The 21257-nt window shown below is 42.6% G+C and overlaps 3 protein-coding genes across 4 annotated transcripts; 2 read left to right on the forward strand and 1 right to left on the reverse strand.

Annotated features, from left to right (window-relative positions):
• The first annotated feature begins 371 nt into the window (after nt 1–371).
• On the forward strand, nt 372–6230 carry LOC308400559 (uncharacterized protein). The gene is made up of 6 exons (XM_080888330.1): nt 372–504; nt 2725–2765; nt 2870–2939; nt 3053–3118; nt 3250–4298; nt 5069–6230. Exons 1-6 carry the CDS (start codon nt 459–461, stop codon nt 5135–5137), a joined length of 1341 nt encoding a protein of 446 aa, XP_080744456.1. The 5' UTR covers nt 372–458; the 3' UTR covers nt 5138–6230.
• A 133-nt stretch (nt 6231–6363) lies between these two features.
• Nucleotides 6364–12836, reverse strand: LOC308400560 (inositol-tetrakisphosphate 1-kinase-like). Of its 2 annotated transcripts, XM_080888331.1 has the most exons (10): nt 12692–12836; nt 12531–12555; nt 8751–8873; nt 8442–8559; nt 8253–8354; nt 8053–8093; nt 7768–7933; nt 7456–7523; nt 7208–7370; nt 6364–7133 (listed from the first exon to the last, which is right to left on the reverse strand). In XM_080888331.1, the coding sequence occupies exons 1-10, from the start codon at nt 12823–12825 to the stop codon at nt 6994–6996; spliced, it is 1080 nt and encodes a 359-aa protein (XP_080744457.1). In that variant the 5' UTR covers nt 12826–12836; the 3' UTR covers nt 6364–6993. The 2 variants fall into 2 exon arrangements, with proteins under 2 accessions (XP_080744457.1, XP_080744458.1); XM_080888332.1 differs by lacking the exons at nt 7768–7933; nt 8053–8093.
• A 130-nt stretch (nt 12837–12966) lies between these two features.
• On the forward strand, nt 12967–19639 carry LOC308400561 (proteasome subunit alpha type-6-like). Its single transcript, XM_080888333.1, has 7 exons — nt 12967–13283; nt 13783–13877; nt 14848–14929; nt 15092–15247; nt 15440–15618; nt 18749–18843; nt 19136–19639. The coding sequence occupies exons 1-7, from the start codon at nt 13208–13210 to the stop codon at nt 19191–19193; spliced, it is 741 nt and encodes a 246-aa protein (XP_080744459.1). The 5' UTR covers nt 12967–13207; the 3' UTR covers nt 19194–19639.
• The last annotated feature ends 1618 nt before the right edge of the window (nt 19640–21257 follow it).

The raw sequence follows: 21257 nt of genomic DNA on the forward strand, positions 1-21257 counted from the left end.
CCAAAGGTGACATACAGACCTGTTAATGTGCCTTACATTACCAGCTGTTTCAAAGTGATCTGCTAAAATAATTGAGCAGCAGCTAGAGGAGGTGATGGAGCCTACAGGGAGCCTGCAATCAAAGTGTTATCCTAATAGTGTCATTGAAGAGCTTGTTGGCTGGGGTTTAAACAGAGCGCAGTTTAAGTTAATTTATTTTCACTTGACTCCAAGGAGAGCTGCATGCCCCTACTGTTATCAGAGTTGATGCGCAAATATTCTTTGCTAAGTACAGGACGTCAACCTGATTCTCTGGCACCGGTCTGGGCTTTAATCGGTCACCTGACACACACACACACACACACACACAGAGGACTGTGCTCCGCGGCTCGGCTCCACCTCGCTCGGCGGGTGTGTGAAGAAGATCCAGCCCGTTATTTCAAGGTTATCTCCTGCAGGAGCCTCACTTTCTGGATCCTATGGGAATTCTGATAACCGCGGTGTTTCTCTGGGCTGCCGTCGGAGGTAAGCATTCATCACATCCATTAAACACACACACTGTGTGCATGCAGGGCGCTTTTAGTGTGAAGTGGCGGCAAAAAATTGGCAAGCTAAGCCGAAGACGACCCAGTTCTTTACACGCTACTACCTCAGCTACTCTTTTTACCGCCATGGAGCCGGCTTTGTGATAGAAACACACACAATAAACGCGTTTTAGCGCTACTTTGTGGCGCAGACTGGCGCTTTATGCTAACCTAATGGCGGAATCCGCAGGGGTTTAAGACTAATAGGCTAAACAGGAGCGTTGTTACATAATTTGTTGTGCGCCCACCTTTGTGTTTGTGTGCCTGTGGGGCGATGCTGCTTCTGCCCGTAGACACATTTCACACACAGAGGAGTATTTCAGTGTTTAGGGATTCCCGGCTTTGTCCGCTACTAATCCAAATGGAAAAAGCTCCGCGCGCAGGTGAGCGGAACAGCGCACACGTGCGCGTGATGCTCAGCTGCACGCGCCAGCCGCTGCGAGAGCCAGCGTAATCAATTATAATCTGGGGGGTGTGTTCACACACACACGCGCGTGTCTGCAGGGGCGCACAGCTCTGTCAGTAACCTATAGAGGATACTACAAGCTGTGGGTTAGAGTTGTGTCGCAGTGTGTGAGGGCAATATCCCCACCCTAACACTATACAACCAAATCTATTATTACATTAAAATGGATATAAAATACTGCATAATGCAACTGCCGCTCCACATCTGTCAAAGCCAACACTCCATATTGCGCATCCTTCAACCCCCCCCCCCCCCCCCCCCCCCCCCAATAAAATGCACCTATTCCTGATGCAGACAGACATTTGGGGGCTTGTTGAGCAGCTCGTGTACTCCACTAATTTGACTTGGACACGTGATGTATTCATTTCTGAGCGGACAAGCCGAAATAAAGCCAGATCACGGTGATAATTATGGTGCTGGGGTGTCCCAGCTTGCACACACACACTTCGTCATCACATGGGCATGCAGACTGTTAAAAGGCCAAACTGTAGGCAGCTCACGTGTCTGCGAGGGGGCACCAGTGGTATCAGCTGGTCCCGTATTGATCCTGCACTGATCGGGCTGCGAGCTGCGATCCCACAGAGCCCAGATAAAAGTCAGAGCTTTAATTTTCCTCAGTGTCTTTTATTATTTATAATTATTTGTGAATACATAACATTTGAAGTCATGTTTGATGAAGTGAACCTTTATGGAGTCTTTCAAACAAAACCGTTGTTGTTAGCTGATAGACACAATCAAAGTGAAGTGGTTTTAATAAATAAGCTGATGAGAAACACTAAGAAAACAAAACAACTGTTGATTTCCATTATGTGACTCAGAGATATATATATTTTTTTGTAGATGTGAGTAATTCCTTAGAAACTTCCTTAGAGAAATTCTCCTTTGTGTATTTTGGGTGGCACTGTTAGTGTGGTATGCTTGGCAGTGGTGGTTTTGGAAGAAAAATGCACTTCATGCTAATAGAAGTACACGCTCATTAGGCATTTTAAGTCAGTCAAAAAATATTATGACAGTTAAAAACTTATTTATTTTTCCCTTTTTATGTCAGGGGCCCAGACTTGATGATATTTGCCTTTATTTATGCATGATTTTCTTCATAATTGTGATGGCAAAGTACCACTAAAAAAAACAAAAAACAATCTTGTAAAGTAAAGTTAACATGTGCGATGACATTTGTAAACAAAGAGTGAATAAAGCTGCTGGAACTGAGCAGCATCACGTCTCACACTTCAAACAGTCCTCACTCCCGGCGCGCAATAATGAAGGAGAGGGTTGCAGGCTGCAGGATGAACATGGATTCTTGGTCCTCGCTAGATGCAGTGTATCACCGTGAGGAAAAGGCACCAGCAGAGCAGCTTAGTGTGCCTTTAATGACTGGCTGGCTTGTGTGGTATTGGTGACTGATTTAACCCGGGTGGGAAACGACCTTGTGAGCTAAAGCTTCTGGGAACGACTGCATCCTGGAGTGCGAGAGAGAAGGGGGGACTGGGAGTTAAGCACATTAACAAGGGAACAGCTCCACCTACGCTCGCACAGAGCAAACGGTTGGAAAGTAAACAAACTACTTCATCTGTGGTGCAAGGTTTCAGCTCCTTTTACTGATAGAAAACTGCTGATTACATTGATTTTTAGTCCAATTGTCCCTCCGTGCCTCACCGTGTTCACTCTGCGTCTCTGTCTGTGTTTGTGTTTCAGTGGGAAGCCGGCCAGTAATCTCACCCCTTAATGATGCAAAGGTGAGGAACAAGACTTTATTTTTGAATTTCATCCATCAGTCTGCTGCTTTTTAATTACTCAACTGTAAAATATGTGTGTGTGTGTGTGTGTATTGTACCATTAGGTTGAATGTATTATTCAGGAGACACTGAATGAAGATGGGTCACCGCACGATTGTGGCCCACAGCTAGCAGGTAGGTAACCAATTAGCTGTTCTTAAGAGATCAGATGGTGTCATGCAGGGTTTGGTGTGTGCGGTTTGATTGCACGGTGATTAGGCTCGCTTGTGTCTAATTGTTTTTTGCAGATGAACTTGATGAGGTGCACAGGCATCAGGGTCTTCTCAGGGAGCTGCAGAAACTGGCTGATGATGGTACACATAAATTCACACTGCCTCAGTCTGATGTTGTTTTTAAGATATTACTACTAAAAAACCCCCATAAAACATGGGCACTTATATTTGTTGTCTTTTTTTATGTCACACTGACTGTTTCCATTTTTCAGAGAGAGATAAGGAGCATGATGATGAACGTCAGCGGTACGAGTACAATCTGGCCAATGATGAGAAGGATGAGAATGACTTCGAGGAGACGGGCGAGGACGAGAGAGATCTGAGCAACCTCGCAAAGGAGACAGAGGGAGAGGAAGAAGACAAAACAGAGGATGATGACACCAAGGAGAAGGTGATGGAGGAGCCGCGCATTGAAGACAGAGAGAGGGATGACGAGGAGGAACGAGCCAAGGAGCTCGAGGAGTTGCTTGCCGAAGAGCTCGCCAAGAAAGGCAAGGAGGAGAGAAATGACGAAGAGCTCAAAGAGCTGCTGAAGGAGCTTAAAAAGAAGAGGTATGAGGTGGTGAAGGAGAGGGAGATCCAGAAAGGCGCTGGGACGGAGCACAAGGACAAGGTGGAGGACAAGAAGAAGGAGCAGCAGGACAAAGAAAAGAAGGAGGAAATGGTGGAGGACTTGGAGAAGCAGAGGCTCGAGGAGAGGAGGAAGAATGAGGTGGAACTGATGGTGGAGAAAGAGAAGGTGGAAAAAGAGTTGAAGGAGCTGCTCAAGGAGCAGGACAGCAAGGGCAAGCCAGAGCAGGAGAGGGAGAGAAAGGAGAAGCAAGAGGAGCTGGATGAACTCGTCAGGAAGATGAAACGGGTGCAGGAGGAGGAACAGCAGGAGGTGCAGGGCAGGGAGAAAGAGGAAGACGAGGACCAAAAGACGGGGGAAGAGAAGAAGGAGGACAGTGAGAAGAAGAAGGAGGAGGGCGAGGAAGGAGACAAAGAGCCCGACTCTGAGAAAACAGAGACTGGATTTAAGAAGGAAGAGGCAGCAAAGGAGGTGGAGGTGAAGGAGCCCCAGCAGAAGAGAGTAATGGAGAAAGCGAGCGATGAGGCTACACGGCAGTTTGAGCGGGAGCGGTACAAGGGTGAGGAGGAGGAGGATGGAAACAGGGAGGACGAGGAAGATGAGGATGAATATGTCAGGGAGGATGAGGAGGGGCAGCAGGAGGAGGAAGACAATGAGGGTGAAGAGGAGGATGAAGAAGATGAAGGAGAAGTAAGTTAGAACAATTAATGGGTACATTCAGGCTTAACTGCAGATTACAGTGTAATTATACTGTAATTACTTGGTAGTTATTGGAACCCATAGAATCATGATATCATCCTTGGTGATGTAGTATTGTTAAAGGGACACCAAATAACGACATTTTATTAAATAAATTAAAATTCTCTGGGAATACCAGAACCAAAAGGGGTCATGTGACCTGGCAACCTTGATAATCTCATTTTTAATCACATAAATAAATAAATAAATAAATAACTGAAGTAAGATAACTTTTTTTAATTGGCTAAAACAAATACTGACAAAGTTTAAATCTGAGGACATTACATGCGGTTAAAAAAAGGTGATAAATCACAATGTATGTTACTGTAATATTCAGTATATCACAAAGTAAAAGATTTTACACTTTCAAAATCAAACATGAAGCATTAAGACCAATACGTCAGAGTGAAATGCAACTGAAATATATAAAATCAGTGGTTCATTTATTCAAACAATTAATCATTAAGGTAAATATGCTTGGTATATAGTCGGTGTATACAAGTCAATTTAATTTGACCAGACTCCATTAAATGGAACATTTATTATTGCATGTTTTGTTTTTTGTTTTTTTGTTGGTTTTTTTTTTTTTTTTTTGGGGGGGGTGTCTCTTGTTACATTGACAGTGGTTTGGGATAGTTGAAAAATATGCTTTCTCTTAGCTTGTCTGTTCAAATTACAAATGCACTGATTCCAGGCTTGTGCAACTGTTTTTTAATCTGCAGGAGCTGCTGGAGATTGAAGCAGAGCTGCGCAAAGTGGCTGCAGAGCTGAGGGAACTTCGCAGAGGATAAGATACCCATAACCCACACGCACAGCAGAATGACAAAACCCCTTTGTTGCATTCACAGTCACACATTCGGCTCACACAGTTTCCATTTAACAGCCTTCAAATCCCTTCAACACTCAGAGGAATCTGTAAATGGACATTAGTGCAAAGTGTACATACTGTTGGTTCATTTCTGCTTTTAGATTGCCTGGAGGGAAAAAGAATACTCTTTTTTTCTTCTCTTTTGGTCATTTGGATGTGTTTTTGTGTTGAAGAAAAAGACGTAGTTTTCCCAGAGAATCTGAAAGCTTGTGCTCATCACCGTTGCCCCTGTCTTCTCGAGTATCTGTAAATAACGTGCGTGAGGTAGACAGGCGATAGATGCAATAGCATTTCAGCACTTTCATTCAGATGTTAGTTTGATTGCAGATTGTCAGCCACGAAGAGTCATGATCATAGCAATCAGCGCTTCTTTTACTCTGAAGGTTTCATCTTTGATGGCGTGTTCTTGTTTCAGGAAAAAAAAATACAGTTTCCCTATTATAAGTAGTTAGTGTATTTTAATATACAGTATATTTTGTGCAATAACTGATAACTGTGTGTACCCTGCTGTTCCGACTGTTAACGATACTGCTGATATTTGTACCCAGGAGGAAGTCGTTATCTCCTCTTAATTTCTTTGGCGACTTAAGTAGAAATGAAGATTGTTTGTTTCATTCGGCGCACGCACTGTTACAGCCAGACTGTTTGCGACGAACCGGGGTGACACGAGCGAAACACACACTTGCACGTACGTCACACTTTAAGTTTGTCTTTTGCCTGGTTGATCGTGTGGCAGAAGGAGGTGATGTACTTACAGCTTACAAGGTCTAAAAGTGTCACCTCAGGTTTCTCAGCCAGCTTTGCACTCTTATCTTAACAAGCCAAGGAGGAGCTGAAGGAAGGAGGAGAGGAAAAACTAAAGCCATTTGTTGTCTTTTTGGTAACAGTGACACCGACAATAACGTCGATAAATACTAGGTAGTGTTACATCCCAGTTTTAATGGCTGTCATGTCATTTGTGTAAGTATCAGATATGTGGTCTGTAAGCCAAGGTCATGGGAAATATGAAGCAACACCGCCCCCAAGAGGACACTGGGCAGATATGCACTTAGTGCAGGATTAACAGGGTTGCTACTGGAGGCCCACTTAGTGCAATAACACAGTATAGACTAGAGCACACGCGAATGCAATAATTAGCCAAATACTGAATTATTTAATGTATTTTAATATGTAATCAAAGTGCATCATGTGGTACTCGTATACAAATATTTCTCTTTTTTCTACAAGGCCGAGATTTACGATACGTTTATGTATTTGAACACTGGCCGAGCCGACGGTCAACTTGTGTAAACACGTGGTAATAATACACGTTATGAATCAACACTGACGATGTTATAGCAATCTATTCCAAAGAGGAGATGCTTGTTCGCTCAAAGGTTAATCAACATGAATGTACTGTAGTTCCTTTTTCTATAGAAATACAAAATGAATCTCACAAACCAGCAGGATCACTGCAGGAAACGTCTGTGGGGAGGTGACGCGCTCAGCATAGAGGACATATGACACAATATGGAAAAAAGTGATTAAAAAAGGCATTTGTATTATTACTGGCCAATCAGAGTGCTATATTTTGTGCCTGCTGTATCTTCTTCTATGCTACCTGTCAATCAATAAACAGAAAAGTATACTCAAGTACTGTAGGTTGCCTTTTTTTTTTTGCTTGTTTGTTGGCCTTAACAGAGCAGAGATAATTAGCAGGTCAAAGTAATTAGTGTGTTTTGAAGAGGATAAAGTTCGGGATCAAGTTTTGCTTATCCTTTTGATGAAACCAATCCGTGATCAACTCCTGGGGTGACAAACACCCACTGTTTCCTCAGAGGAACCACCTGTAGTGTGTGAACCAGCAGCGGCGTGTTTGTCCAACACTGACTGGATGTGGCTGAGCAGAGAGGAGAAAAACTGAGGCATGCCCTCGTAGCCTAGCAGAGAAAAGAGCGCATCAGAAAACGACAGTGTCTTCCTGTGTGTAAGTCACTGTGTACTCCGGCACTACCTGGGAAAATGTTGATGTCGATGACGGTGAGCGCGTGCGTTCCTATGTTGACGATGACATCCACGCCAAACAGGGCCATGCCGAGCTGAGCTCGGAGCTCCTTGACGAGGGCGGCCACAGCATCTGAGCTGGGAGAAGGCGGGTCCACCATATGTTCATCCACCTTAGAATATGAGACGTGGCATTTTATGGTGGACATGAGCAGCATTTGACCTGTTGCTTTAAACTAAGTCCGAAATATTACTCACAGACGTGAGATTAGAGTTCGACTCTGGTTTGGACACCTTTTGGCTGTTGAAGAAGATGGTCTTCCTGTCTGCAGGCAGGGAGAAAGAGAAACTGTTATACAGAAAGCAAAACTAGGTGATAACAGTGGCACATGAAAGTAAAAGTAGTAGAGAAAATGAAATGCTGGAACTCAAAAGGAAGGGACACAAAACGAAAGGAAAAGCAAGAAAGGTAAGGGCGATGCAAGTGAGTTAAAAAAAAAAGTTAAAATATAAAGTTAAATGATAAAAGACGGGAAAGACGAAAGGAATATTGGCGGGGTGGAAACTGACCACAGGGGCCGGAGGGAAAGTTCTTGATAGAGGGTCTCTCTACGCAGCAGTGCTTGTCTCCTACCACAAACACTTTGTACAAAACGGCTCCGTGGTTCACAAAACTCTGAAGCACACAGGGGGGATGGATATCAGCCAGACTGGCTGCACTGAAGAGCAGACACATCTGCAGCATGGAGACCACATGAGATTAAGAAATGGAAACTTACAAGAATACATTTTACAGTTAGTAGTTAGTAGATATCAAGTGGGATTTTGCGAGGCAGGAAAAACCAAATCAGCTACCTCATGTGAATATGAGCCGTGTGCCACTCTGGTTTTACAAACTGAGGTGAGGAAAAGAGGAAGTGTTTGTGTGTTAGTATTTTATTTTTATAAAACTGAATTGCATGTTACCTCCAGGCTTCAGTCACACACACACATGCATGCATGCACACAAAGATAATAAGTAAGAAATGTGGAGGACAGACATTAAGTGAACTGACTGAGAGGAAATGTTAGGCCCTGTCTTATCACAGCCTGCTGAATGGATGACAGGTCACTGCCACTGTGGACCTCGAGGCATGGGGGACTGCAGATACGCCAGTCTGACAAACAAAGAAGAATGAGTAACTGTTAATATCTGCGATTGAGCTGTAAGTTGTGTTACCGTTGGGCTAAGAAGCTGCAGTCACCTCGGAGTGAACTGTTCAGTTGGCTCATTATCTGACCCGAGATAAAGCGGTCTAATAGTTTAGCCATGGCAGGCAGGGGATCCAGCAGCACTGTGTCAGGATGAGCTGAAACATAACTCTGTGGTGGGAAAGAGAGAGGAGTCACTAACTGCTCATTAATGAAAACGTCCAGCTGCACCATTATTATTAACACCCGAGATTAAAAGACTACATGCAGAGGGTACTGGAGTATCCTCTGTCAGCAGCCCCAGATGAACACACAGTTTACTGGACTTGCAACATGAATAGTTTAAATAGGTGCAGCATTACCTGAAAGTTATCAAGGAGCTGCTGTGATTGGCTATCGTGCTCAGCTTCCACAATTACGTCAGACAGCTTGTGAAGGATGATGTCAAAGGGTCCCTGAGGGCCCAGGGGCTGAGTGAGATCAATCTACAATAGAAAAAAAAATGTACAGGCTATGTTGATGAACTTCTTTTAATATAGAATTTTCTACTTTTTATTACAAGCTTCATTATCTTATTCTTTAATCCCAGTTTGGATTAGTGAGACAGACTCCCTCTCTACTTTTAGGACTAGACTTAAACTTTCCTTTTTCATGTAGTTAGGGCCGGATCGGGTGACCTTGAATCCTCCCTTTGTTACGCTGCAATACACCTAGGCTGCTAGGGGCTTCCCATGATGCACTGAGTGTTTCTTCTTCAGTCTCTATATATATTTATACACATTTATAAACTCTGTTTTTAATCATTAATTATTAAAATCTCTGTCTTCCTCCCCTCACCCCCAATTGGTCTCACAGATGGCTGCCCCTCCTTGAGACTGGATCTGCAGGAGGTATCTTCCTTTTGAAAGTCAAAGGAGCTTGCAAAGAAAAGCGTCTGGACTTCTTTAAGTTGCTTGAAGACGTTTCACCTCTCATCCGAGAAGCTTCTTCAGTTCTAATGTCAAATGGTGGAGAGTCCCAGATATAAACCTAGTGGGAGTATCCCCCCACAGAGGGACAAAAGGACCCCCTGATGATCCTCTAATCGCCTGAGCCAAGGTGGGAAACTGGGCGTGGGTCCCAATCAGCCAGAGTTTCGGGTGAGCTCATTGTGAAACCTGGCCCCACTTATCATGCGAATTCCTAAGATCAGATGGCCCAGGATGTGAGTGGGCGTTAAGGCGTCTGGGAAGGGATCTCAAAACTGGATTATAGATGGCAGAGAGTTGGTGTCGTAAACCCCGCCTCTGTTCAAAGATGGTCGCTCACAGTGGACATAGATGATAGATGGCTTCTTTCACTCCTCTTTCAAACCATCTGTCCTCTCTGTCCAAAATGTGAACATTGACATCCTCGAAAGAGTGACCTTTATCCTTAAGATGCAGATGGACTGCTGAGTCTTGTCCTGTGGAGGTGGCTCTTCTGTGTTGTGCCATGCACTTGTGAAGTGGCTGTTTGGTCTCTCCAATGTAGAGGTCTGAGCATTCCTCGCTGCACTGTACAGCATACACCACATTGTTAAGTTTGTGTCTTGGCATTTTGTCTTTCGGGTGAACCAGTTTCTGTCTGAGCGTGTTGCTGGGTCTGAAATACACCGGGATGTCATGCTTGGAGAAAACTCTCCTGAGTTTCTCTGATACACCGGCTACATAGGGGATGACAATGTTGTTGCGTCTGTCCTTCTTATCCTCCCTCGCTGGTGTCTGATCTTCTTTTCTGTGCCTCTTTGCTGACTTTAAAAACGCCCATTTAGGATAGCTGCAAGTTTTGAGTGCTTCCTTTACATGTGTGTGTTCCTTCTTTTTTCCTTCAGGCTCAGAGGGAACATGTTCTGCCCGGTGGTGTAGGGTCCTGATTACTCCTGATTTGGACCCACACCCAGTTTCACACCTTGGCTCAGGCGATTAGAGGATCATCGGGGGGTCCTTTTGTCCCTCTGTGGGGGGTTACTCCCACTAGGTTTATATCTGGGACTCTCCACCATTTGACCTTAGAACTGAAGAAGCTTCTCGGATGAGAGGTGAAACGTCTTCAAGCAACTTAAAGAAGTCCAGACGCTTTTCTTTGCAAGCTCCTTTGACTACGATGACCTGGATGACTGAGAACCTTCACAGACATCTTCCTTTTGAAAGCGAGTTTTTTTCCCTCCCACTGCCAGCAAGTGTTTGCTCACAGGTCGTCATTAGACTGTTGGGATTTTCTCTGTATTACAGTAGGGTGTTTCCCTTACAATATACAGCACCTTGAGGAAACTTGCTGTGATTCGGTGCTATATAAATAAAAAAAATTTAATTGAACTGAACCCATTCGCACACATATCCATACCTTATAATGTTCACACACACACACTCCAATCAATGCACGAGGAGCAACTCAAGGTTCAGTATCTCGCTTGACATGCAGACTGGAGGAACTGGGGATCAAAGCACTAACTTTACAATTACCACATGACCCACCCACTAAACCTACAGACCCTGGCGCTCTCGGGCTGTCTCTAAACAACTGTGCTTATCTTTTAGGTCAAATCAGATTGGGTGTGCTCAGGGTGGTGCAGCTGTAAGCCATAATAGATGTAGCCAATCTATGCTGTAGGAGTTTAATATAGCTAAATTCTCATATTATCACTCATATTATCTTCATTTGTGCAGTCTTGAAGTGTAATAAATGTACAGTTGCAAATGGCAGTTTGTTTTAGCACATGTAGCTGATCACTGCACCAATTAAGGAGTGATCATCAAAAAATATAGAAAGTCAAATTTTCAAATGGCTGAGCAGGAAAAACACAGGTGTTACTGTTTGCATTGATAATATCCCCATTCTGTCTATAACAGTGATAAAACAAGAATAAAGCTAATTTGAATATCGCCTCCCAAAAAAGCGTGTGCTACAAGACATGATCAAATGAGTCTGTGTTATTACTTTAAGTTTGAAATCATTGCATATCCAACCGGTAGTCAGCAGCAAGGACAGCAGGGGTGTTTCTTTGAATTGTGGCCACTTTTCCTAGAAACCTTGGAAACCTATGACCAAGCGCCTTGTCATAGGGGAGTAATCTGACTGAAGGTGAATGTTCTTGTGATTTGGTGCCATATAAATAAAACCAAATAGAAAGTCAGCACTGTCTTTAAGCCTTATATGATTCGAGAAGAGAACAAAGAAAAAAAACAAAAGAGTTGACCTCTGGGGGTGACAGCTGTCTTGGCTTCAGGAGGGATCAGACGTTTTACAACCAAACCACAGAGCCAGTAGATAATTATGTACATTAGCAGGGCCTTGTCACTGGCACACCTACAGTCAATAGATTGCAACACAGTGACTCGTAATAACTTCCAGAAGCAAGGTCAACTTCATGACATCACACAGTATGTAAAAGGTTAAGACACCACATGAAATATATATAGACCTTGTTCACGCAGTTCTTTTGATTTTCTTTTGGTATTGCTTAATGCTTCGTTTTAAGCCACCAGCAAATCTTTCAGACAAGAAAAAAGAGTCACTTCCTGATCTCTGCTCCTGAAATCTAAATCACCATAAAACACACCCAGGTGGTTTTACACACCCATGCAGTAGTATATGAAGATATTTGCGTGCAGTTAAATGTCTGAACAGTTATGATCACGGATGGGTTGCAAGTTCACTACAAGCAGATTATAGCAGGTGGCCGCAGGTGGCTGCGATACTAACTGCTAATGTTGTGGCCGCAAGTATGTGACTATGAGCGCATAGTGTTCATAATCTAGTGTCACAGCTATCAAGCAAGTATGAAAACATCCATCTACCGTCACGCACTTACAAAGACATGGAATGTTAAGCATGTTCGCCCACACACACACAAACAAGAAAGTTTTTAGCCTTTACACTAAAAAAAATTAATAATTTTCCCCTAATTTAGGCTTTTACAATCATCTTACTCCTTGGAGTCTGACACAGCATCACTCACACACTGCCTTGTTCCACTCGTCTTAATTAAACTGTAATTATCAACACGAATACGTAACAAATAAAATAAACTGGCCAGTCTTCAGCCTCGCATTTCATGTGACTCGCCATTGTGATTTAAGATTTAACACACAGCCAAGATTTCATGGGCGAAAAGAACTCACCTTTACCACTTCCACTCCATGGTGTCTGTAGGAAAAAATATTAAAATGCTTATTGTCTATTGTTATGTTAGACATAATGAACAAGACTATGCTGACAAATCATTCAGTATAGAGAATTTTACAGTTGAATAGCCTCATAGTAAAACAATAAGTACACTTACGCACAGAACCGTATGAACGCGTCTAGGTTCATCCTCCTGCGCTTCTTGTCACTGAGCCAGCAGCCCACCCTGCGCTCTGACACCCGGACCCCTGCAGCCGAGGGACCGCACACGCGCACGGACAGACGATCCATTCATCCCTTCCCTCTGCCACTTCTGCTCGGGAGTGTCGAGTCCTCTCGCTCTTTTATGGGGACAGTCATGAGTCATGGTTGTCTGAGTCCGCACAGGAGGAGCGAGAGGGCCAGTTTAACTAGTAAAGTCTCTGACTTCCTCGTTGGCGCTGCCATCCAATTAAAGCGGCCGGGGCCGGTCATGGAGCCGCTCTGAGCGAAAAACTGAAAGAGAAAGTAAAAATCCTGTCGGGGAAGTTACTCCATTAGCCTGCTTTCACGGCAGTAGCACAGGCATGTCATTTCCTATTATCTGACTCTTGAAAAACACTCGAAGTATCGATTATTTGCGTGCTCATATAGACATATTGAGTAAAGTTCACCTGAGGTCACAAGGAGGAAGATGTCCCGAGGGTCCAACGCAGGTTTTGACCGACACATCACCATTTTTTCACCAGAGGGCCGCCTGTACCAAGTCGGTAAGGGACATTTTCTGTTGTGTGTTCGCTAACAGCAAACCCGGACCATGCCTAGTGTACAGTACAGTAGCACAGTCATTACCAGGTGTGAGCTACCTGCTGCTGCTAATCGAAACAACACTACAAGAACATGATGGAGCAAAAGTAGCTAGCTTCTTCTGGTTTCGGTGCGGAGTACGGTTAGCGTCCAAGTTGAACACGTACTAGTTGCTATACCTGTTTTTACTCAAGCTTGAATGTTTATAACCTAGTTAAATTGCAATATGAATAACTGCACACAGTTAGTAGTTAGTTTGAGTTAGTTTTATTCTTTATGTGTGCTTTTAGTGTTTGAAGTATCCCGAAAAGAGAAAAAAATAGTTCCTCTAAGTTGTTTTCCTAACTATCATGGGCTAACTCGGTGCCTTCCCCCTCATAAATTAAATAATCAGATTAAAAAAATAAAGGGGGAGGTTTATGTTGTTATTTTTTCTCATATGTGTCTTGTGCTGCGATGCAGAGTATGCCTTCAAAGCCATCTCTCAGGGCGGGTTGACCTCCGTTGGGATCCGGGGTAAGGACACCTCGGTGGTGGTCACACAAAAGAAAGTTCCGGTAAGACCTCAAACGCGTCTCACTAGTGATGATGCTGATGATGATGATGTGAGCTGAAGCCAAACAGTGAGGCCACTTATGACTCAAAGCATGTCAGCAAAAAGCTTGAATAAGATACCCTGTATATAACGCGATAGGGCCTCAAACACACCTTTGGCATGTTTTTTATTCTCCTATGTCAGCTTCATCATCTAGTCACTGCAGTTATGGATGTTATGGAGTGTGCACGGATCCAGATATGATCCAGGAGACCCATTCATTTATCCAATTTAGGGTTACAGGAGGGCTGGAACTATGATAGGGTGAAAGGCAGGGTCTTTCAGAGACCACAAAGGCCTTCTGGAGAAAGGTTTTAATGCCAGACAAGACAAATATTGAGCTATTTGGCCACAATGGCAAGAGGTATGTTAGAGGAGTAAAGCTGCGGCTTTCAAACCCAAGAGCACTCACTGTATAAGCTGTCAAGCATAGTAGTGGTCTTAAGTTGCCCTTGGGCTGTTTTGCTGTACCAGTGGTACTGGTACAAGATGTAGCAGTACCCAAAGAACCAACCTTAGCCCTGTTGAAAATTTGTGGACTATGCTTCAGATGTCATGATGTTCCTAAAAACCAAAATAAATGAACTCTACCAATTCGAGCAGAAGGACTGGTCATATATCCAGCCAGAATTATACTAGAACCTTTTTGATGGCTACCAAAAGTGTCCAGCTTGCTAAGGCACATTTAACCAATGATTAGTGGGGGTGTCTGTATATAATTGATCCCATGTATAAATATTTCATCCTATGTGAATTAGAGAAAAAGACCCTGGAAAAAGAACATCACAAAAAACAAAAGAAAAGGAAAAAGGAAATTATCAGAAGATCAAAGTGCTTAAAACCATCAGAGATGCATTTCATGAGTCTAAATTGTTACTTTGACAAAATACTGCAGTGTCTAGATTTATAAAGTTGGATCATTTTTCCTACAGGATAAGCTGCTGGACTCTTCCACTGTGACCAACATGTTCAAACTAACACCTCGCATTGGCTGCGTGATGACCGGGCACAATGGTATGTATACATCACTTAACAGCATGCATTTCATTATGATAATGTGTATGCTGTGCTGTCATAAATAATAATGAATAAATATGAGACGTGATGTATGTGTTGTTAAAGTGTTGATGTTCTTTTTGTGTGTAATTACACTCAAATCCTGTTGTTTCTGTGCAGCTGACAGTCGTTCCCAGGTTCACCGGGCCCGAGTGGAAGCTGGGGAATGGAAGTATAAATTTGGTTATGACATCACGGCAGACGTGTTGTGTCGCAGGTTGGCTGATATCTCTCAGGTGTACACGCAGAATGCTGAAATGAGACCTCTAGGCTGCTGTAAGTAGGCGCTTACGTGCATTTTCACATTTTATTTGCGTTAATATATAGATATAATTAATAGTTAAGACAGTTTAATTTAAGGGACACATTAATAACACATATAAGAGCTCATTAAAAACTGACTGCATGTGCACTGAATGTTCACAATCTGAAGGACGGCTGTCTTAAGTTGTCCCCGTGTGCTCCCAGGTATGATCATGGTGGCCATTGACCCCCAGCACGGTCCTGTCCTTTATAAATGCGACCCGGCAGGCTATTACTGTGGCTTCAGAGCCACGGCGGTTGGAGCCAAACAGACGGAGGCTAACAGCTACCTGGAGAAGAAGCTGAAGAAAAAGCCAGAACTCAACCATGACAGGACAGTGCAGGTAAAATGAAGCTTGATGAAAACACACTTTCTCTGAATTATTGATGCGATGCCTCCAATTTTAGTCGAAAAGGTGAGTTATGCGGTGGTGGTAAAAGCTGCTGGGTGGAATCGAAAGGATTGTCCTCCAACAGAAAGGCCAAGGTATACCAACAGTGTCCCTGAATAAAACACTGGATTCCTGTCTGTCGTTATACAGGATGTTTTTACATCCTGCAAAAGTCAAATCTGTGCCTTTATCACTGGTATAGTCACTGCCTTGAAATTATCTGCCTCACCTAGGATTAGCTCATCATACATTGTTGAATTTGTTTTTCCTATACCTGCTCATTCCCAGAATAGCAGCCTCTGATGCACTTGGCCTTTTACCTTTGTTAGAATATCAACATCTCAGTGGTTGTATGTCAGTGAAGGAGAGGGTGTTGCATGATTTCAGCATCTCTGATTGAGATATGATTTACAAGAGGATGACCTGTGAGCAAACAGGTCAATGTGACAATGAACCATAGCAGCCTGTCCTTATAACAGTTTCACATTGCCATTCATGTGACTCTGAACTTACCTCATAAAGTGTGACGTTTCCAGTAACATGAACCCTGCTTACATGTCTCAGGTCATCTCACCTGTAAAGAATCACTGATGCTGGCCTTACACCAAATAACTCTCAGGCAATATCAGTGTCGAAGACAAATGTCCCGTGTCACGACAAAATATTGGCAGTTTTCTGTCATCTCGATTGTCTCAGTCAAAGCTGCCTTAAGTTGGTGTTGTTGTCGTCTCCATATTCCATAGGAATCACCCACGTTTGATTCAGTTGTAAGTCTTTGGTCATGGCTCAGGCAAATCACTTTCATGAACATAGTTGACACCCAGTAGCTTACCTTCCTCCGGTCTCATTCTCAGTGGCATCTTATGTATGCAGCACCTTCTGTTTAATGCTCAGTTGTCCAGCATTGTGTGATATTGTTAAAGGCAATTTGGTTACTTGGAAATAATAACCCTGAAAAAAATTCCCAGTGTTTGCAAAATCTTACAATCTATGACTACAAACTTTCAGTCAAGACACAGCATTTCTAGATGCTTCAGAAGTGCTTTTAAAGTCTTCTAGTGTGTGGTTGGCATTATACATTTTGTGTGACGATCGCTAAAACTGCCTGCTGAGTTGTCTATGATGTATTTAACGACATACACTATATGGACAAAAGTGTTGGGCCGCACCTCTTAATCTTTGAATTCAAGTATTGCCAGTCCCATTGCCACATGTGTACAAAGTCATGCACCGAGCAATGCAGTCTGCCTTTACAATAGGGCTGCCACAAACGATTATTTTGAGAGTCGACTAGTCACCGATTATTTTTGCAATTAGTCGACTAATCAGAGCATGCATCCATTGGACGTAAAACGTACAGCTTATTGCACCAGCAGCATCTGCTCTTATATAACTATCATTAGCTTACAGCTTGAAGTATTTAAGGTATGTGCTAACTAAAAATAAGGACAAGATGATAGTTTGTTAAATTTTAATGAAATCTGCAGGTTGTTTCAGTGAAGTTTAATAAACTCAGCCGTCTGCTCCTTGCTATCTAAAATATAACAGGACACTGGAGTATATTCTCCAGCATCTCACACTTCTGATAATCAGTTGTCTGCTTGACGTTTATTCAGCTGTGTAAAAACTTTATTTCTCAGCCAAACCGATTTACTCAGGAACAAATAAAATACTAAAAAAGCCAAAGAATAACATTTTTAAGTTATCTAAGTGACTTATATTACATGTTTAACCTGCGTAGCGAAAGACGGCGGTGGGTTTGAAAACGATTTGCCGGGAGTCCGGTGTTCTCACGGGCTCTAGTGAGCCTAGCCCCCGGCTAGCTATCGAGCTAGTGGGTAACAGACGTCTCCGAAAACGTCGGAGCGCTTTTGAAAATATGTGGTGTCTTGATAAACTGAGCAGATATTTGAGGTTTACACAGCTACATTCAGCCTGAAAATATGTTAAACTTTTTTTTTGTGACCCAAAAAGAATAATAAGAGTAATATTAAAACTAACTAGCTGCCGCCATTGTTGGAAACTGAGCTGGGCTGCGCTATGAATTCTGGGACAGAGCTTCTTCTTCTTCGGGGTGTAACGGCAGCTGGCATCCTTGTACATGCAGTGCTGCCATCTTCTGTTTCAGTCCGTTATTACACTCAGCGCACCAGCTGTCTCAGTAACTGCAGAGGTTCAAACCTTCTCTAACATTAACGTCAACAGAAGAGTGTGCACTGGGAGCTTCACGGCCTGGGTTCTCTGTGACCAACAGGATTCTGTAGGTATAATGTGTAGGCCTGTGCTTTAGTCCATATATTGTATCTTTTGCAGTGTAAACCCTAATGTGTCCTGATGTGTCCCTTGAAAAATGAGCCATGAGGGCAGATGTGGTGTGTAACGGTGGACCCAAGAAATACCAGCCGGAGCGACTTTTGACAGTGCAGAACTTTTTATTAAGCTCGGGTTGTAGTGGACACATGTACTCCGCGCTCTCTTTCTCTGCTGTCACGTTCCTTCTCCGTCTGTCACTGCCAACACATAAAGAGACACAATCACTGTCAGATCCCAGCACACCTGTTCACCCCGCCCCTGCGCCGCCCCGGGAGCTCACTGCGTCACGCCTCCTCTGCAGCTGGCCAAGGACCACACCCACGCCACATGGTGGTACTTTTTCTTTTGTCCTGTTCCCTTTTTGTTCAGCCAGTGTCAACATTTAGAGGGGTTTAAACGTCAAATCTGACTTGGCCTTTAAAAACCTGAATACTAGTGGTCACCTGAGCACACTATAGAAGCAGGTGTAAACCATGATTTTGTTCATGATGTTGGAGTCAGGCCAGTTAACCAAGTGTAAACTGAACCAAGCCTGAAAATCGCCCAATGCCAGAGAATCAACCAGCATTCCTCAAAACTATTAAAACCTTTTGAATGACTTGCAATACAACCTGTGTTGTAGGAAAACGCACCTGAAACAACAATTTCCATTCGGCTTTCTCTCCTCTGTGCACCTTGTTAGTCTGTGAAGTTGTACTCTGCTTTCGCTCTGACCGAAAATCCTCTTTAATGTTCTGACTGAAGGATTTTTTCTTTCCTGTCTTTCCAGTTGGCCATTTCCTGTCTGTCCTCTGTCCTGTCAGTGGACTTCAAGGCCAGTGAGCTGGAGATCGGCATAGTGACCAAAGACAAACCTAAGTTCAGGTAACTTCATTCACACACTGGTTTCACCACATGGGTCATGACTGAGGTTCTGCTCTAGATTTTTACCCTGAAAGAAACGTGGCATTGTTTATTATTTTAGGTGCTTTTATTGCAAATACGAGTTTACTTTTTTGTTTTGATTCATTCCGTTTATATTGTTTGTCAGATGCTTTTTATTTTTTTGTCAGTCTGGTAATTATACAGGATTTGAATCTCTCTGTTTTGAAGGACTTAACATGGCCATGTCTGACTTCTGTTCTTCCACTTTTCCTCCCTCCTCTCCTTCTGGCAGGACACTCGCTGAAGAAGAAATTGAAACCCACTTGGTTGCCATAGCAGAGCGGGAGTAGAGACACCCTTGCAAACATCGGTCTGTGATTTATCATAGTCTGCTATAGTCGGTGTGCTTGATTTAGTCTAATTTACCAATGCTGTTCCACTGTACACAGTCGGTCACCTGCATATCCAGACAGATTAATCAAGCGCACCTGATGAAGAAACTGTGCTAAAAAGGATCGATACATGTTTGATTCATAGTGATAGGACACATATCTCCAGTGGGCTTTTTTAAAACAGTTCTGTATAGAGTAGTAATGCCATTTTTAAATTTTGATCTTGCACCTAAAGCGACTAGCTAAACTTTTGTTGGATGCTGGTTTGTGCATAATATTTATCATACAGCATTTTTAGGACTGTATGTTTATAACAACACTCTCCAAAGATCATAATAAAACTGTCCCTGGGAGTCATACTTAATGCTTTTTAAGCAACTCACAATAAAACTGAATGCAAAGAAGACTGAGCAATGTCGTGTGTTGGTTTAACGTGAACGGATTAAGGATAAGGATACGTATTCATGAGCAAGAACTAAGGATCCAGGATTTAGACGGGGTAGACTAATGAGGCCATTAGAAACATTCATGTGTTCATTTATGTTAGCTGCAGCTAAAGCAGATTTAATTTTAAAAAGCAATCACAGTTTATGAGGCTCTTGTGTTGAAATGTATGTGGCTTCTCTGCCTGTTATTCACTGTTGAATGTCCTGCGTTTCTTCTTGTGACCACTAGATGGCAGTGGTGTGCCTGCTTCCAGCCTCTGAGTATTTCATAACAGAATTTGTTCTTCTTTGTACTTTTCTATTTACAGAAATCTATTTTGACTCTTGTAAACTATTACGCTTCCAAGTCTTTGGGGATTGCGTGTCTGTATGTGTGTCACACTGCCAATCGTGCATTTCCACTTTGTTATTTGTCCCTTGTTGTGTGTCTTGCCAGTCCACCAGAAAGACACACTGTGACCCACCATTTACAAAATGTCACCTGGCAGTCTGAAAGGATAAGTGTTTCTCAGCCACGCACGCACATATTCACTCTTAAAATGAACACGTACAATGACAGAGAACAGCAGCGTGTTTATGCTTTTACTTTATTATTAGAAGCAGATTACATGAATATCCTGTTAGTTTACAGAAGTTAAACTGTGATCCTACATTATTAATAATGCTGATTCTCTCATTGACAACAATATTTATTACTTACCTGCCAAGTAGTTTCACAGTATTCACTGCCCTGAAATTGTCTTAAACAAATACTGTACCGTTGCAATATCTCTATGGTAGCCATGTGATGTTACACATCATACACGTGTTTGTTCTGCACCAGTTTCCAGTAGTTTGTGTTTCATCTTGTTTGTTGTTTATGAGCTCTCTTTGCTCCTCGGTGCTGTCCTGTTTCCTTACCACCCCCAGCTGCCCCACAGCCTGCTGAGGTCTCTTCTTTCCCACAGTCACCAAGTGGTCTGGGGGTTGTTCCATTCATTAGAATTTACATCTGATATTTCAGGGTCTTTACCTTACAGTGTAAAGCTCATAGAGATAACTGCTGTTGTGAACTGGTGCTATGTAATGTAACTTTACTAATGCCCATCCAATAATACATTTTAAAGTTAAGATTAATACTTTAAGGTCATTTGAAAGCTTACAGGACTGAGAAGAAGGATATTTAAAGACTAGATTCTCAATTTGTTTGCAGACACATTAAGGATTTAGACTGAGAGCATCAAAAAGCCCTGCTAGTCTTGTTAAAGCTCCTAGTGGTTGGAGCACGGTCCTAAGTTGCATTGATAGGCTTTAAGTGTCTCGCCTTCAAATACTTTATGGGAGCATTTCTGTACTTCTTAGATAACATAAGATTGTGTATTAAGGTATAAGCGTTGGCACATAAACTCTTATGATGGCCTGTTTTAACAGGATGGGAACAGTGCTGCAGTGTAGCATAAAGATTATATATATATGTATATATATATATATATATATATATATATATATATATATATATATATATATATATATATATATATATATATATGTATGTATATATGTATATATGTATAATATGTATATATACATATATATG

Source organism: Rhamphochromis sp. 'chilingali' (genome assembly GCF_963969265.1).
Source record: "Rhamphochromis sp. 'chilingali' genome assembly, chromosome: 8".
Lineage (NCBI taxonomy): Eukaryota > Metazoa > Chordata > Actinopteri > Cichliformes > Cichlidae > Rhamphochromis > Rhamphochromis sp. 'chilingali'.

Excerpts from the sequence above, each read along its gene's own strand:
- LOC308400559 (XM_080888330.1), top strand. The coding sequence starts at position 459 with ATGGGAATTCTGATAACCGCGGTGTTTCTCTGGGCTGCCGTCGGAG. Across the intron at positions 505-2,724 it reads TCTCTGGGCTGCCGTCGGAG|TGGGAAGCCGGCCAGTAATC; the intron begins GTAAGCATTCAT and ends TTTGTGTTTCAG. Across the intron at positions 2,766-2,869 it reads CACCCCTTAATGATGCAAAG|GTTGAATGTATTATTCAGGA; the intron begins GTGAGGAACAAG and ends TTGTACCATTAG.
- LOC308400560 (XM_080888331.1), bottom strand. The coding sequence starts at position 12,825 with ATGGATCGTCTGTCCGTGCGCGTGTGCGGTCCCTCGGCTGCAGGGGTC. Across the intron at positions 8,560-8,750 it reads AGCTCCTTGATAACTTTCAG|AGTTATGTTTCAGCTCATCC; the intron begins GTAATGCTGCAC and ends TTCCCACCACAG. Across the intron at positions 7,524-7,767 it reads CTTTCCCTCCGGCCCCTGTG|ACAGGAAGACCATCTTCTTC; the intron begins GTCAGTTTCCAC and ends CCCTGCCTGCAG.
- LOC308400561 (XM_080888333.1), top strand. The coding sequence starts at position 13,208 with ATGTCCCGAGGGTCCAACGCAGGTTTTGACCGACACATCACCATTTTT. Across the intron at positions 13,284-13,782 it reads GGGCCGCCTGTACCAAGTCG|AGTATGCCTTCAAAGCCATC; the intron begins GTAAGGGACATT and ends GCTGCGATGCAG. Across the intron at positions 18,844-19,135 it reads AAAGACAAACCTAAGTTCAG|GACACTCGCTGAAGAAGAAA; the intron begins GTAACTTCATTC and ends TCCTTCTGGCAG.